Raw genomic sequence first — 16,043 nt, forward strand, 5'->3', positions numbered from 1 at the left:
TACATACAATTCCTTCAACTTCATGGCTTGGTTTTTGCTCTGACATGCACTGTCAACTGTGGGACCTATATTAGACAGGTGTGTGCCTTTCCAAATCATGTCCAATGAATTGAATTTACCACAGGTGGACCCCAATCAAGTTGAAGAAACAGCTCAAGGATGATCAATGGAAACAGGATGCACCTGAGATCAATTTCTAGTCTCATAGCAAAGGGTCTGAATACTGTTTTTGCTTTGTCATTATTGGGTATTGTGTGTAGATTGCTGAGAAATATATATACATATTTAATACATTTTAGAATAAGGCTGTAACGTAACAAAGAACAAAGGCCGTAACAAAGGCCGGAATACTTTGCGAAGGAACTGTGTGTGTGTGTGTGTGTGTGTGTGTGTAACAAACAGCTGATTGAAAATGAGACGCCAGGAATTCATGGGGTTTAGTCTGTTTCTGCTGTAACGTGATGAAACGTTGCTGAAACAAGCAAGGTGTTGTAGCAAACAAGTCTTTGGTTGCCTGGGGAACTCCCCCCCCCAACAGCAGTACATGTAGTCAGGAGCAGAGTAGAGGAGATATGTGTCTTTTAAAGCTGAAATCCTTAATTGGGAAACTGACACGTTTGTTTGCGATATTACAACAAATAAGTCACTGGACACGCGCGACTGAAGAGCACAAAATGTACAGCATTCTTTTGGTGGGACCATGCTGACGTCTCCTCAGCTCTGCAACACAAACTATGGTGGTGGCACTGTTGTCCACCGACTGCGGATTCAATCTTTAAATATATATATTATATATATATACACACATACACAGTTGAAGTTGAAAGTTTACATAAACCTTAGCCAAATACATTTAAACTCAGTTTTTCACAATTCCTGACATTTAATCCTAGTAAAAATTCCCTTTCTTAGGTCAGTTAGGATCACCACTTTATTTTAACAATGTGAAATGTCAGAATAATAGTAGAGAGAATGATTTATTTCAGCTTTTATTTCTTTCATCACATTCCCAGTGGGTCAGAAGTTTACATTCACTCAATCTGTCTTCACATTCACTCAATCTGTCAATCTTATATCTGTGATGAATAAGGTGCCCAGAGTAAACTGCCTGCTACTCAGGCCCAGAAGCTAAGATATGCAGATTATTAGTAGATTTGGATAGAAAACACTCTGAAGTTTCTAAAACTTTTTGAATTATTTCTGTGAGTATAACAGAACTCATATGGCAGGCAAAAACCTGATGAAAATCCAACCAGGAAGTGGGAAATCTGAAGTTTGTAGGTTTTCAAGTCTTTGCCTATCCAATATACAGTGTAAATTTGGTCCGATTGCACGTCCTAAGGCTTCCACTAGATGTCAACAGTCTTTAGAACCTTGTTTCAGGCTTCTACTGTGAMGGGGGAGCGAATAAGAGCTGTTTGAGTCAGGGGTCTGGCAGAATGMCATGAGCTAAGTCAGGCGTGCACCCGTGAGAGTGAGCTCTGTTCCTTTTCCTTTCTAAAGACAAAGGAATTGTCCGGTTGAAACATTATTGAAGATTTATGTTAAAAACATCCTAAAGATTGATTCTATACATCGTTTGACATGTTTCTACGAACTGTAATACACTTTCTTTGACTTTCGTCTGGACTAAGTGCCTGTGCCTCATGAATTTGGATTTGTGAACTAAACGCGCAAACAAAAAGGGGGCATTTGGAAATAAATGATGGACTTTACGAACAAAAACAAACATTTATTGTGGAACTGGGATTCCTGGGAGTGCATTCTGATGAAGATCATCAAAGGTAAGTGAATATTTATAATGCTATTTCTGACTTCTGTTGACTCCACAACATGGCGGGTATCTGTATGGCTTGTTTTTTGTGCCTGAGCGCTGTACTCAGATTATAGCATGGTGTGCTTTTTTCGTAACAGCTTTTTTGAACTCTGACACGGCGGTTCATTAAGGAGAAGTTTATCTATAATTCCAGTGCATAACACTTGCACCTTTATCAATGTTTATTATGAGTATTTCTGTAAATTGATGTGGCTCTCTGCAAAATCACCGGATGTTTTGGAAGCAAAATATTACTGAACATAACGCGCCAATGTAACTGAGATTTTTGGATATAAATATGAACTTTATCGAACAAAAACAATACATGTATTGTGTAACATGAAGTCCTATGAGTGTCATCTGATGAAGATCATCAAAGGTTAGTGATACATTTTCTCTATTTCTGCTTTTTGTGACTCCTCTCTTTGGCTGGAAAAATGGCTGTGTTTTTCTGTGACTAGGTGCTGACCTAACATAATCACATGGTATGCTTTCGTCGTAAAGCATTTTTGAAATGCGACACTGTGGTGGGATTAACAACAAGTTTATCTTTAAAATTGTGTATAATACTTGTATGTTTGAGGAATTTTCTGTTGTTTGAAATTGGCGCCCTGCACTTTCACTGGCTGTTGTCATATCGATCCCCGTTAACGGGATTTCAGCCGTAGAGAAGTTAACTTTGGTCAAACGTTTTGGGTAGCCTTCCACAAGCTTCCCACAATAAGTTGGGTGAATTTTGGCACTTTCCTCCTGACAGAGGTGGTGTAACTGAGTCAGGTGTGTAGGCCTCCTCGCTCACACACGCTTTTTCAGTTCTGCCCACAAATTTCTTATAGGATGAGGTCAGGGCATTTGTGATGGCCACTCCAATACCTTGACTGTGTTGTCCTTAAGCCATTTTGCCAAAACTTTGGAAGTATGCTTTGGGTCATTGTCCATTTGGAAGACCCATTTGCGACCAAGCTTTAACTTCCTGACTGATGTCTTGAGATGTTGCTTCAATATATCCACATAATTTCCTCCTCTCATAATGCCATGTATTTTGTGAAGTGCACCAGTCCCTCCTGCAGCAAAGCACCCCCACAACATGATGCTGCCACCCGCCTGCTTCATGGTTGGGATGGTTATCTTCGGCTTGCAAGCCTCCCCTTTTTCCTCCAAACATAACGATGGTCATTATGGTCAAACAGTTCTATTTTTGTTTCATCAGAACAGAGGACATTTCTCCAAAAAGTACAATCTTTGTCCCATGTGCAGTTGCAAACTGCAGTCTGTTTTTTTATGGTGGTTTTGGGAGCAGTGGCTTCTTTCTTTCTGAGTGGCCTTTCAGGTTATGTCGATATAGGATTGTTTTACTGTGGATATAGATATCTTTTGTACCTGTTTCCTCCAGCATCTTCACAAGGTCCTTTTGCTGCTGTTCTGGGATTGATTTACACTTTTCGAACCAAAGTACATTCACTCTAGGAGACAGAACACATCCTCTTCCTGAGCGGTATGACGGCTGCGTGGAACCATGGTGTTTTATACTTGCGTACTATTGTTTGCACAGATGAACGAGGTACCTTCAACCGTTTGAAATTCAAAAGGTACTCGCACATCTTGAGCAAACTATTGCAGGTGCATGGCAATAGTTGAACAATTGCAGGTGCATGGCAATCTTTAACAAGCTTACGCAATCTTTAACAAGCTTACGGTCGGCCTCACGGCCTTCGTCAGAGCTTTTGAGCAAAAGGTCTAACAAAGGCCATGAGGCCGATACGTAAGCTTATTAAAGATCAGTGATACTATCAAGAGCAGTGTGGCGGTTTTTTCCTTTCACCTTCAGCCGTTTGGAAATTGCTCCCAAGGATGAACCAGACTTGTGGAAGTCTACAATTTTTTCTGGGTTCTTGGCTGATTTCTTTTGATATTCCCATGATGTCAAGCCAAGATGCACTGAGTTTGAAGGTAGGCCTTGAAATCATCCACAGGTACACCTCCAATTGACTCAAATGATGTCAATTAGCCTATCAGAAGCTTCTAAAGCCATGACATAATTTTCTGGAATTTTCCAAGCTGTTTAAAGGCACAGTCAACTTAGTGTATGTAAACTTCTGACCACTGGAATTGTGATACAGTGAGTTATAAGTGAAATAATCTGTCTGAAACAATTGTTGGAAAAATTACTTGTGTCATGCACAAAGTAGATGTCCTAACCGACTTTCCAAAACTATAGTTTGTTAAACAAGACATTTGTGGAGTGGTTGAAAAACGAGTTTTAATGACTCCAACCTAAGTGTTGAAACTTCCGACTTCAACTGTATATATATATATATTTTGTTTGTTTGCTATTCGAACGGATATTAAGATGCCTGTGGTCATTTGGCTGACCAATTGCAGTCATCCAAAATTCATGACCGTCATGTCCCTAGCGTGTGTGTGTGAAATGAGTGAGTGTACCTGATGTGTGTGGCTGGTAGACTCTCATATTGGCGCGAGAGGAACAGTTCTCTGTGACGTAACTGGTGTTCCTGTTTGTCTGTCAGGTCCGCCTCCGGGACTCTCTTTCTCCTCCTCTAGGTCCTCTGTATGTTTCTCACACACACACACACAACACACACACACACACACACACACACACACACACACACACACACCACACACACACAAAATGACTGTCTGAGCCTGGACCCCTTTTATATGGATCAGGAAACTCTGCAGACATTCAGCTACCCCCTACTGTTACACTGATACACAAAAGCACACATATGGACGGACAGACTGACGCACGGCGGCGCAGCACCAGCACGCAACGCACGCACCACGACGCACGGCACGCACGCACGCACGCACAGCACGCACGGCACGCAACGCACGCACGCACGCACGCTACGCACGCACGCACGCACGCACGCACTGCAACGCACGCACGCACGCACGCACGCACGCACGCACGCCACGCAACGCACGCACGCACGCACGCACGCAACGCACGCACACCCGCGCACGCAACGCACCAACGCACGCACGGCACGCACGCACGCACCGCGACCACACACACACACACAAACACACATACACACACACACACACACACAGGGCCACCTACGTGCGTGTTTGTCAGCCAACTGTATGAGGCTGTGTGAGATATCTCTCCTTCTGTAGAAACACACCACCTTGGCCTCCACATTGCCACTGGCCGTCTGAAGAGAGAGAGAGGAGAGAGGTTAAACACTAATTTATCACATAAATACTACTCAAATTTACGACTGGCTGTTTATGGGAGGGGGAAAGAGAGTTCCAACACTTTAAAAACAGCGTCTTGAATTGCATTTAGAGAGAGAGGCAGGGAAATACAATGACTAACAAACAAAGAAGACCAACATTTTAATTTCCCATGAGACTTTTCTCYCTGACCTAATAGCCATGACACTGACTGATAGATACATTGATAGATTGTGGATGTAACTGGGCAAGCAGATGTTTTGTCTCCTCTGAGATGAAACACGTTGACGGAAGGTCATGGAGGAAGAGAGGAGAGAGCGAAGGAGGTACGGATGAAGAGGAGAAAGCAAAGGCGGTACGGATGAAGAGGGAAGGAGGTACAGATGACAGAGGGAAGGAGGTATGGAGGAAGAGGACAGAGGGTGGTACTGAGGGAGAGAGAGGGGGTGGGAGGAGGTGTGCCCATTCTCACCTTCCAGTTGCCATGGAAATGACAGTTGAAGGCAGGTAACATCTGTCGCTAAGCATCAGATTACACACACAATCTCACACTCACTAGCGCAGGACAGGAAAAGTCACAGGACAGACAGGCAGCTATTCGCCGTCAGGCACATCGGCCAGAGTACTTTAATTACCTACACACAAACACACACACACACACACACACACACACCCCAGGGCGGGCAGTACCTTGTTAAGTTCTTCTATCCGGCGGATCAGGTAAGGGTTGCTGGAGGAATTCTCAATGAATACATAGTCTGGAAGAGAATACAATAACATCACATTGACACACTGCCTGCCATATAACTTACTGTATAACCACTCCAGCTACTGGGTGTGCAGGCTTTTATTCCAGCCCTGTTCTAACACCTAATTCAACAACAGGGGAGAACAACCCAATGGGGCTTGAACCAGTGACCCTGCAGTTAGCGGGCCAGGCCACTGCATCCTGGCTGTGCCATAAAGATCCAAACCCCTTGGCAGAGGCTGCAGTGGTCAAATAAAGGGAGACAGAGACCATACAGTCAAACACAAACTCTTTCTGTTCACAGTTGAACAAGTCAATCAGGTCTGAGTGGCACACCTACCTGATAGCTTACCTATAGAAGCATGTCAACCATCATCACACCTACCTGATAGCTTACCTATAGAAGCATGTCAACCATCATCAAGTAAGTTTGCTACGTTACTAGACACACACAGGGCCAGTTCCAGGCATAAGTGGTCCAATAGCCAGATTACACATTAACAGAGTAGCTATAATATCATTGCAATAATATTATATAGTATAATATTGATTGAGTCATTTTCAACCTCTCCTTGTCCCAGTCTGTAATCCCCACGTCTTAAAATGACTATCATCATNATCAAGTAAGTTTGCTACGTTACTAGACACACACAGGGCCAGTTCCAGGCATAAGTGGTCCAATAGCCAGATTACACATTAACAGAGTAGCTATAATATCATTGCAATAATATTATATAGTATAATATTGATTGAGTCATTTTCAACSTCTCCTTGTCCCAGTCTGTAATCCCCACGTCTTAAAATGACTATCATCATTCCTGTTCCTAAGAACTCCAAGGCKTCATGCCACAATGACTATCACCTTGTAGCTCTCACATCTGTAATCATGAAGTGCTTTGAGAGGCTGGTAATGGAACATCAATTCCATCATCCCAGACACCCTAGACCCACTGCAATTTGCATACAGGTTCAACAGATCCATAGACGATGAAAACTCCACAGTGCCCTCACCCACTTAGATAAGAGGAATACATATGAAAATGCTGTTCATTGACTACAGCTCAGCGTTCAACACCATTGTTCCCTCCAAGATCGTCACCAAGCTCGGGACCCTGGAACAGAACACCTCCCCCTCTGCAACTGCATCCTGGACTTCCTGACCCAGGTGGTGAGGGTAGGCAAAATCACCTCTGCCACGCTGACCCTCAACACAGGGGCCCCACAGAGGTGTGTGCTTAGTCCCCTCCTGTACTCCCTGTTCACCCACGACTGCGTGGCAACGCACGACTCCATCACCATCATTAAGTTTGCTGACGACACAACGGTGGTAGGCCTGATCACCGGCGACAATGACAGTCTAAAGGGTGTAAGTCAGTGACAAGGCAGTGTTGTGCCAGGACAACAACCTCTCCCTCAACGTCAGTAAGACCAAGGAGCTGATCGTGGACCACATACAACAAGGGGGGAGGGGGTGAGCACGCCCCCATCCACATCGACGGGGCTGCAGTGGAGTGGACCGAGAGCCTTTAGTTCCTTGGTGTCCAAATCACTAAGGACTTAAAATGGTCCACTCACACAGTCGTGAAGAAGGCGCAAAAGTGCCTTTTCCGACTCAGGAAGTTGAAAAGGTTTGGCATGGACCCTCAAATCCTCAAAARGTTTTACAGGTGCATCACTGCTTGGCAACAGCATCGCTCCCTGCCATCCAGGACCTCTATAACAGCAGTACCAGTGCATCAAGTCTGGCACCAACAGGCTCCTGAACAGCTTCTATCCCCATGCCATAAGACTTCGAAATAGCTAACAGAATGGCTACACAGACTGAGTTGCACTTACAGGAGTCTACACACACACACACACACACACACACACACACACACGTTTATACTGACTCTATACACACGCACATACAATCACAATTTACGCTGCTGTTACTGTTTATTATATAAAAACTGCTTCAAAAAAATAAAGGGAACACTTAAACAACACAATGTAACTCCAAGTCAATCACACTTCTGTGAAATCAAACTGTCCACTTAGGAAGCAACACTGATTGACAATAAATTTACATGCTGTTGTGCAAATGGAATAGACAAAAGGTGGAAATTATAGGCAATTAGCAAGACACCCCCAATAAAGGAGTGATTCTGCAGGTGGTGACCACAGACCACTTCTAGTTCCTATGCTTCCTGGCTGATGTTTTGGTCACTTTTGAATGCTGGCGGTGCTTTCACTCTAGTGGTAGCATGAGACGGAGTCTACAACCCACACAAGTGGCTCAGGTAGTGCAGCTCATCCAGGATGGCACATCAATGCGAGCTGCGGCAAGAAGGTTTGCTGTGTCTGTCAGCGTAGTGTCCAGAGCATGGAGGCGCTACCAGGAGACAGGCCAGTACATCAGGAGACGTGGAGGAGGCCGTAGGAGGGCAACAACCCAGCAGCAGGACCCCTACCTCCGCCTTTGAGCAGGAGGAGCACTGCCAGAGCCCTGCAAAATGACCTCCAGCAGGCCACAAATGTGCATGTGTCTGCTAAACGGTCAGAAACAGACTCCATGAGGGTGGTATGAGGGCCCGACGTCCACAGGTGGGGGTTGTGCTTACAGCCCAACACCGTGGAGGACGTTTGGCATTTGCCAGAGAACACCAATATTGGCAAATTCGCCACTGGCGCCCTGTGCTCTTCACAGATGAAAGCAGGTTCACACTGAGCACATGAGCAACATGTGACAGACGTGACAGAGTCTGGAGACGCCGTGGAGAACGTTCTGCTGCCTGCAACATCCTCCAGCATGACCGGTTTGGCGGTGGGTCAGTCATGGTGTGGGGTGGCATTTCTTTGTGGGCCGCACAGCCTCCATGTGCTCGCCAGAGTAGCCTGACTGCCATTAGGTACCGAGATGAGATCCTCAGAGCCCTTGTGAGACCATATGCTGACACATGCACATTTGTGGCCTGCTGGAGGTCATTTTCCATTCCATTTGCACAACAGCATGTGAAATGTATTGTCAATCAGTGTTGCTTCCTAAGTGGACAGTTTGATTTCAAGAAGTGTGATTGACTTGGAGTTACATTGTGTTGTTTAAGTGTTCTTTATTTTTTTGAGCAGTGTATATATATACAGTGGGGACAAGTATTTGATCAGCCACCAATTTGCAGTTTCCCTACTTAAAAAGCATAGAGAGGCCTGTATTTTATCATAGGTACACTTCAACTACGGACAGACAAAATAAAAAAAATCCAGAAAATCACATGTAGGATTTTTATGATTTATTTGCAAATAATGTGAAAATAAGTATTTGGTCACTACAAACAAGCAAGATTTCGGCTTCTCACAGACCTGTATTTTCTTTAAGAGGCTCCTCTGTTCTCACTCGTTACCTGTATTAACTGCACCTGTTTGAACTGTTATCGTATAAAAGACACTGTCCACACCTCAAACAGATCACACCTCCAAACCACTATGGCCAAGACCAAGAGCTGTAAGGACACCAGAAACAAAATTGTAGACCTGCACCAGGCTGGGAAGACTGAATCTGCAATAGGTAAGCAGCTTGGTTTGAAGAAATCAACTGTGGGAGCAATTATTAGGAATGGAAGACATACAAGAACCACTGATAATCTCCCTCGATCTGGGGTTCCACGCAAGATCTCACCCGTGGGGTCAAAATGATCACAAGAACGGTGAGCAAAAATCCCAGAACCACACGGGGGGACCTAGTGAATGACCTGCAGAGAGCTGGACCAAAGTAACAAAGCTTACCATCAGTAACACACTACGCCGCCAGGGACTCAAATCCTGCAGTGCCAGACGTGCCCCCTGCTTAAGCCAGTACATGTCCTGGCCCGTCCTGAAGTTTGCAGAGAGCATTTGGATGATCCAGAAGAAGATTGGAGAACGTCATATGGTCAGATAAAACCAAAATAGAACTTTTTGGTAAAAACTCAACTCGTCGTGTTTGGAGGACAAAGAATGCTGAGTTGCATCCAAAGAACACCATACCTACTGTGAAGCATGGGATGGAAACATCATGATTTGGGCGTTTTTTCTGCAAAGGGACCAGGACGACTGATCCGTGTAAAGGAAAGAATGAATGGGCCATGTATCGTAAGTTTTTGAGTGAAAACCTCTTCCATCAGCAAGGGCATTGAAGATGAAACGTGGCTGGGTCTTTCAGCATGACAATGATCCCAAACACACCGCCCGGGCAATGAAGGAGTGGCTTCGTAAGAAGCATTTCAAGGTCCTGAGTGGCCTAGCCAGTCTCCAGATCTCAACCCCATAGAAAATCTTTGGAGGGAGTTGAAAGTCCGTGTTGCCCAGCAACAGCCCCAAAACATCACTGCTCTAGAGGAGATCTGCATGGAGGAATGGGCCAAAATACCAGCAACAGTGTGTGAAAATCTTGTGAAGACTTACAGAAAACGTTTGACCTCTGTCATTGCCAACAAAGGGTATATAACAAAGTATTGAGATAAACTTTTGTTATTGACCAAATACTTATTTTCCACCATAATTTGCAAATAAATTCATTAAAAATCCTACAATGTGATTTTCTGGATTTTTCTTTCTCATTTTGCCTGTCATAGTTGAAGTGTACCTATGATGAAGATTACAGGCCTCTCTCATCTTTTTAAGTGGGAGAACTTGCACAATTGGTAGCTGACTAAATACTTTTTTGCCCCACTGTATATATATACTTACTCCCCTTTCCCCTAATACATACAGTACCTTCAGAAAGTATTCATATCCCTTGATTTATTCCACATTTTGTGTTACCATCTGCACACAATATCCCATAATGACAAAGTGAAAACATGTTCAGATTTTTTTTGCTTACTGTATTGAAAATGAAATACCAAATTTACATAAGTGCTCACACCCTTGACTTAATACATGCTAAAATCACCTTTGGCAGCGATTACAGTTGTGAGTCTTTCTGGGTAAGTCTAAGAGTTTTGCACACCTGGATTGTACAATATTTGCACAATTCCTCAAGCTCTGTCAAGTTGGTTGGTGATCATTGTTAGACATCTATTTTCAAGTCTTGCCATAGGTTTTYACGCCAGWTTAAGTCAAAACTGTACCCAGGCCACTCAGGAACATTCAATGTCATCTTGGTAAGCAACACCAGTGTATATTTGGCCTTATGTTTTAGGYTATTGTCCTGCTGAAAGGTGGAATCATCTCCCAGTGTCTGGTGGAATGCAGACTGAACAAGGTTTTATTCTAGGATTTTGCCTTTTCTTAGCTCCRTTAGATTAATTTTTTATCCTGAAAAACTCCCCAGTCCTTACCGATTACAAGCATACCATTACATGATGCAGCCAACCCTTGAAAATAAGGAGAGTGGTACTCAGTAATGTGTGTATTGAATTTTCCCAAAACATATCACTTTGTATTCTGGACAAAAAGTWAATTGTTTTGCCACATTTTTGCAGTATTACTTTAGTTCCTTGTTTCAAACWGGRTGCATGTTTTTGAAYWTTTTTTTTTGTCAATTAGGTTAAAATTGTGGAGTAACTACAATGTTGTTGATCCATCCTCAGTTTTCTCCTATCACAGCCATTAACCTCTCTGCGAGTAAGGCTAGTTTCCTGAATTTCCGCCTGTCTGACGTGCCCAAAGTAAACTGCCTGTTACTCAGGCCCAGAAACTAGGATATGCATATAATTGGTAGAATTGGATAGAAAACACTCTGAAGTTTCTAAAACGGTTCAAATAATGTSTGTGAGTATAACAKAACTGATATTGCAGGCGAAAACCCGAGGAAAATTGATCTGGAATTATTCTTTTTTTTTGCTCTGAATGACTTCCAATGCAATGCTATTGAAAGATCTCATTTCCACCTCCCAGATTGCAGTTCCTATGGCTTCTAGTAGATGTCAACAGTCTCTATACAAGGTTTTAGGCTTGTTTTTTTGAAAAATTAAAAAGTATTTGTAGTCTTTCCAAGTTGAGCGCCAGGRCAAAAGTAGTCTTTTTGCACACGTGAACATGGACGCGCTCTTCGTTCTTTTCCTTTGCTCTTGAACATAGTAATCTCCGTCTGAAATATTATCATTTATTTAGATATTAGACAACCTGCAGATTAATAAAAAACATTGTTTGACTCGTTTGGATGAACTTTGCTGGTAACTTTTTGGAATCCTTTGTATGCATGTTGAAGGACTGGATTATTGAATTCAATGGCGCCAACTAAACAGCATTTTTGGGATATAAAGAAGGACTTTATCGAACAAAACGACCATTCATTGTGTAGCTGSGACCCTTGGGATTKCAAACAGAGGAAGATCTTCAAAAGTAAGTGATTTATTTTATCGCTATTTGTTATTTCATGACGCCTGTGCTGGTTTGGAAAATATTCTTCTTTCTAACAATAGTTGTCCTTCTTTGTGAGACATTGGAAAACCTCCCTGGTCTTTGTGGTTAAAATGCATTACTCGACTGAGGGGACTGAGGGACCTTACAGATAATTGTATGTGTGGGGTACAGAGATGAGGTAGTCATTCAAAAATCATGTTCAAACCTATTACTGCACACAAGTGTCCATTAAATTTATTATGTGACTTGTTAAGCAAATGTTTACTCCTGAACTTATTTAGACTTGCCATAACAAAGGGGTTGAATACTTATTGACTCAAGACATTTCAGCTTTTAATTTTTAATTAATTTGTTTAAAGAAATCTAAAAACATAATTCTGCTTTGACATTATGCAGTATTGTGTGTAGGCCAGTAACACAAAATCTCAAATGTTTTTGTTATACCTTATTTAGTGTTACGTTGATATTGATTACTGCATTGTTGGGTTTGTCGCTTGCAAAAAAAAAAGCAATTTCACTGTACTTGTGTTGTGTACGTGACATGACAACTTTAAACTTGATACAATGCAAACACACAGTGACATCCGGTGGAAAACACAGCCCTAAATAACTCTGAAAAAGATGACAATAGATCAGACATCCACGTGACATACATTCCGATACTCTGTAGCCTATAAGGGGGAAAAAAGCATCGTTACATTGTTTCCAGATCATCCGTTCACCCAGCAGTGTTTTACGTTATTATACATGCAATATACTATCCTTTACCGCCGCCTTTGTTGCCCTGGGCAGATGCTCTGGGATAATTATCATGAACAGTAGCTAATGAGACACAATATGTTCATGTCACTTCGATACAAAGTGATTGTCGTAGCAAATTAGGAAAGCATATTCGCTAACCTTAACCTCAGTCTCCTAACCGGGTAMAAAAAGTAACTTCTGTATCGAAGTGGCGTGACAATAGTGTTTCTCCGCTGGCTTGTCTCGCAAACGTGAAAGACTAGYTCACGTGACGCCATGAGACAATGTCGGAATCGAATGCCATCAACAGCTAGTTAGCTAGAAGAGACAAAACAGATAGCTAGGTGGATAACCTGGCAAAACTAACTGCATAGATAACTACATGGACCTGAGTATCAGTAAAACTACAAGAAACAGATGCATGGGCCATTCCCTTAACAATGTCAAACAAAGCATTATTAGCTGGCTATAGCGGTTAMGATAATTAATTGCATTGGCAACAAAGCATGCACTTCTAGTCAGGGGACTCGTTAGCTAGCTGTTAGCTAGCACAATAAGGAGCCGTATTACATGGATGCGTGCCAAAAAGGAGCCAAATACAAAGGCACCTCTTCCTAACAATAATCATAAAGACAATCCAACGTGCACTCGACAAAGCATGCAATGCATGTCTGTGCATGTGTATATTAAATGGGATATTACGTGAAAATAAGAGTACATAAAGCTAAAGTAGAAAATAGTCATGTTTATGGTGTAACATGCTAGCTAATGGCTAGCTGGCTGGCTGACTGGTATGGCCACGATAGTCGCGAGGCCTGACCCATTATAGAATCCCAAATATTTGGAAACCCATGCATTTCTCCTGTAAATGACTGCACACGTTTGCCTGCCAATTATAATAATTTACACTATAGCTATATCTGAGAAAATAACACATTCGCTGGCATTGAGAGAAAATTAGCATGTTTCGACTTCATCAAAAACCCTATGTGACATACCTCCGACCCGGTACATGTTGGCGGCCATTTCTGCCCTCCCGGTGTGTAAAAACACAAACCATAAACTAACCGAAAATTTAATCAATAAATAAAGCGATCAGTTGTTAAAGTCCTGTGGTCGGTTTAAAAAAACAAAAAACGTTGAAGTTAGAAAGTGAGTTTGTGGGGGGGGGTTGAGCGGGAGATTTTGGTGCGGTGCCCCCTATCTTCCTACCTTCTCACAGTACAATACAGTAGTACTGGGCGCACACACACAGAGAGAGACACACACAACCAAAAGACTCGGATCAACCCGAAACCATAGGCTTCTAGTGACGGTCCCGGAGGAGAGGGGGAGGGAACCAACAGTTTATATATACACTAGGTGACACATAGGGGGTGCTGTGTTGAAGCCACCGTGTCTCCATCTTGGCACTCCTCACCGTTGTAAAGCATATTTTAGAAGCTATAGAATTGTATTTATTAATGTCTACATTCGTTTTTGCCATACGTATTCTATTACGAACACCTTAAAGGTGCAATATGCAGAAATCTCTCCGCCATTTCCTGGATGCTAAAATTCAAATAGTTTGCCTAATTTCAGTTTATGTGAATAAACAAGCAGTGTGTAGGGAATTATTGTGCCATCTAAACCGCTGAGTAATGTATTTTCCATAACCAAAACTATTGTTTTTTCAGCTGTTTGAAGCTCGTGTACAAAACCGAAAGTWGAAGATGCAAAAACGAAACTTAAGAACGGGAAGCATAGAAATARCACACAGAGAACAGATCTATTGGTTCTTAGACTTGCTTTTAACCAGAATTAAATATCTATAACTAACATCTCTATGTGAATTTGGTCGGCTCCCAAAAAAGTTAGAAATTGTGGCATTAATGCATACTTTTAAATTATTTAGGTGAGCTTTAAATAAAAATAAACAAATATTTTCTTTAAAGTATACTTTTTTTGTGATTGCTAATGTTACTGGCCCCACTACAACAACAACAAACAAAAAAATACTTAAATACATGTAATTTTGTCCATGAAAGATTTAGTTGAAATACTGTAGAATTCCATTAATTCCTATGGAGGACTGCTCCTACTGGGGAGTGCCATTATGGCCGACCGGTGGTTTCAAAGCCTCTTGATGGCCAAAACATAGAATCAGTAATCCAGGGTTTATATACATYATTTGAGGGAACTAGCCTAGGCCTACTGCGACGTGACACACACACACACACAAGCACACATCACTAAGTAATTTGAGCTTTGTTACCGCATGCTGCGTCACCTTATAGCCTATTCTGCAGTTTCAGGTTATTCTATAGATTTGTTATATGTTGCTTTACTGCACTAGGCTACACAACAGTATGATACTGTATAACCTGMATATAGTAGATTACCATAGAATGTACAGTACAATACCATATATTTGTTTTATAGCACACTGTAAGACCTTTTGTAATTTCAACAGCAAAGCACTGTCGAATGCACTGTAAAAAAAAACGCAAATGTGTTTTACAGTATTAATTATGGTGCATTGTTGGAAAATGTGTRCAGGGAAAGAGTTTCTGTCTCATTAACATATTTTAAGGTGTGTCTTGTAAAGTTGCAGCCGTGAATGAGAATGCTGTACCCCACAGAATGCAGTAACATACTGTATTTTAGGAATTCTACAAACCTTGTCCTGAATCTCTACATTWACTTACTGGACAATTGCTGCCAGACATGTACTGAAATTCCAAATACAATATCATAATGCATTTCTGGAGTGTCAAAAACCTTTTGAACACTAATTAGTGCATGGTTTTGTTGTTTCTTAGTCATTAACATATTTTGAGGCTTGCCTTGTATGTGACTATATTTGTTGCACCCATTAGTGAGATTCCTGTACCAATTCAAGTGATAAGTGTTGGTAGTTCTTTAGCTATTACATGTATATAGGGAACAGAGTGGTGGTGGGTCTTAAATCTTTTAACGGTTGAATATTTACCCATGTCCAGTTGAGCTGTTTTGCCCTTCAATCAGGGCCAGTTTGGAAGTCTTTGTTTATGCTTCTAAGAGTACAAGTATTCCTTAATATCCTGTAATATGTGAATGCCTAGAGCCAACCTGTTTGCTCTAATCCCTTGTAATTACAGTATAATACTGTGGAAATAGTTTTCTTACAAGTGAATAGCCACTTTGCCTGTAATGTACTGTGTTTCATTGCTCTGGCATCAGGTTACC

At 42.1% G+C, this 16,043-nt stretch overlaps 1 protein-coding gene across 1 annotated transcript in view; it reads right to left on the reverse strand.

The window, feature by feature from the left end:
* LOC112080981 (metastasis-associated protein MTA3-like) overlaps window positions 1–14,115 on the reverse strand; it is a 41,337-nt gene extending 27,222 nt beyond the window's left edge. The window contains 5 exon segments of the mRNA XM_024146925.2: window positions 4,259–4,354; window positions 4,356–4,383; window positions 4,908–5,001; window positions 5,714–5,781; window positions 13,835–14,115. Of these exon segments, the coding sequence (XP_024002693.1) occupies window positions 4,259–4,354; window positions 4,356–4,383; window positions 4,908–5,001; window positions 5,714–5,781; window positions 13,835–13,862 (314 nt within the window). The 5' untranslated portion in view covers window positions 13,863–14,115.
* Between the last annotated feature and the right edge of the window lie 1,928 nt (window positions 14,116–16,043).

The sequence above is a fragment of the Salvelinus sp. IW2-2015 genome, unplaced genomic scaffold (genome assembly GCF_002910315.2).
Source record: "Salvelinus sp. IW2-2015 unplaced genomic scaffold, ASM291031v2 Un_scaffold16629, whole genome shotgun sequence".
Lineage (NCBI taxonomy): Eukaryota > Metazoa > Chordata > Actinopteri > Salmoniformes > Salmonidae > Salvelinus > Salvelinus sp. IW2-2015.